General features: G+C 52.7%; 1 protein-coding gene across 1 annotated transcript; it reads left to right on the forward strand.

The window, feature by feature from the left end:
* Positions 1 to 5: 5 nt before the first annotated feature.
* On the forward strand, positions 6 to 1,127 carry CAOG_09246 (hypothetical protein; the record flags this gene model as incomplete). The annotated part of the gene is made up of 1 exon (XM_011272667.1): positions 6 to 1,127. One exon carries the CDS (start codon positions 6 to 8, stop codon positions 1,125 to 1,127), a length of 1,122 nt encoding a protein of 373 aa, XP_011270969.1.
* Positions 1,128 to 1,984: the final 857 nt, after the last annotated feature.

The raw sequence follows: 1,984 nt of genomic DNA on the forward strand, positions 1-1,984 counted from the left end.
TGCGCATGACTCGCACACGCAGTCAGTCCACGTCCCGCGTGGCTCCCAGACAGCCCCCGGTATGGCTGCGTCCAACTTCACCAAAAAGACCGCTGCCCGTGCTGGACAAGATGCCCAGGGAGGTCGTCCGCGGTCAAGTGCTCGCGTTGCGAAATGCTGGCCTCTCCTACAACAAGATCGCCACCCAGCTTCACCTCCCACGTTCTACAGTGATCAGCATCACCCAACGTTTCTCGGGAAGGGCGACGACGAGCGACAGCCCCCGCCCCGGTCGCCCCAGCAAGCTCAAGTCATTTCACCGCAACAACATTGTAGCACAGATCCTCCTCGATGAGTCCGACACCGCACCCGAAGTGGCCGCCACTATGCGCACATTGTCCAAAGTTCGTGTCTCTCCATGCACGATAAGAAGGGTGCTGCATGGTGCAGGACTTGTCAACGGAGCGAAGGTCAAAAAAGCCCTCTTGAAAGAGACACACAAAGAGCGACGCTTGGCCTTTGCACTCGCTCATCAGCATTGGACCGTCGATGACTGGCTGAGGGTCGTCTTCTCCGACGAGACTGCTCTCTATCTCTACAGGAACAACAACGGTGGTCGTGTATGGCGTCTGGTTGGCGAAACGTTGACCGATCGATGCGTGCAGGGCACGGTCAAGTTCGGCGGTGGCCATATCAATGTTTGGGGCGCCATCTCTCGTTTCGGAATTTCGCTTTTCTGCGAGGTCGGCGACGTCATGAACGGCGACACCTACCTCTCAGTTTTGGAGAGCGAGTTGCTAGCAAGCATTCGCGTGTGGAACAACAAAAACGAGATGATTTTCATGCATGACAATGCCCCTTGTCACAAAAGAAAAGATGTGGCGAAGTGGTTCGAAACCAATCAGATCACCGTCCTGGACTGGCCTGCGAACTCTCCCGACCTCAACCCCATCGAAAATGCGTGGAACATGGTCAAGAACAAGATCTACCAGGAGAGGGAGATCAAGAGCAAGGCCGCGTTGTGGGAACGCTTCCAAGCGGTCTACGAAGAAGTGCTCACGCCAGAGGTCTGCCGCGATCTCATTTCATCGATGCCGCGCCGCATTCAAGCTGTGATAGATGCCAATGGTGGTTATACCAAGTACTGAAGTGGAGCGAAGGCGCTGCGACACGTTGTTTGTGTGCCATGTAATGCTTTGTGAAAATTGGGCAAAAAATCCGCTCTTTTTCTGTTTTTTTGAGTTTCATTTTTGTCTGTTCTCGCTTCGAATCTTAACTCCCAGCCCGCTGCTTCACTTCTAAAATGTGTCTGGTACACCGTACCATGAATGAACATTCCGCGGGCGAGACGGAAAGCAACACAGGTCCCAGGGAGGGCGAAAAAGTGAAAAAAAGAGGGGGGGTCGAAATTTAATGATCGGGATAGTAGGTGGGGAATGCCTGATCCTTCCATTGTCAGCCCGGCTGATCATCTGTTCGAGTTCCTCCGCGAGCTCTTGAGCACTCTCCCCGCATGCCTTCACTGGTGTGCGTTATGACGACATTCAACTGTCTCATATCCTACGTTCTTTTTTCTTTGTTATTCTTAATAAAGTTTTAGACGGTAAAAAAAAAAAAAAAAAGGCCGATGTCTTCAATGTGGCTTTGTTGGAGCTGTATCGTCCCAATGATTTACCCGACCGTGTGCTCCGCAATGTCCCTGGCTTGTCTACGAGTGATGGCGAATTCTTCCCGGTTGGCAGGATTCTCGACTCGCAGCTTCGCGACGACGACGAATTGTGGTACTTGATCCGTTGGAAAGATCGCCCCGCCTCCGAAGACAGCTGGGAGCCTGCATACAACATTGTGCCTGGCAACGCGCGGATGGTGAACGCTTATCACCGGGCGCACCCGAACAAGCCCAAGTGATGGGTGGTGGTCGCTTGACCAGAAACAAGAAACAACAAAAAAAAACGAGGGGAGATGGAAATGATTACGCTTTGATTTCTGGGTACCGTTTGTGTCG

The sequence above is a fragment of the Capsaspora owczarzaki genome, assembly GCF_000151315.2.
Source record: "Capsaspora owczarzaki ATCC 30864 unplaced genomic scaffold supercont2.77, whole genome shotgun sequence".
NCBI classification, from domain to species: domain Eukaryota; class Filasterea; order Ministeriida; family Capsasporidae; genus Capsaspora; species Capsaspora owczarzaki.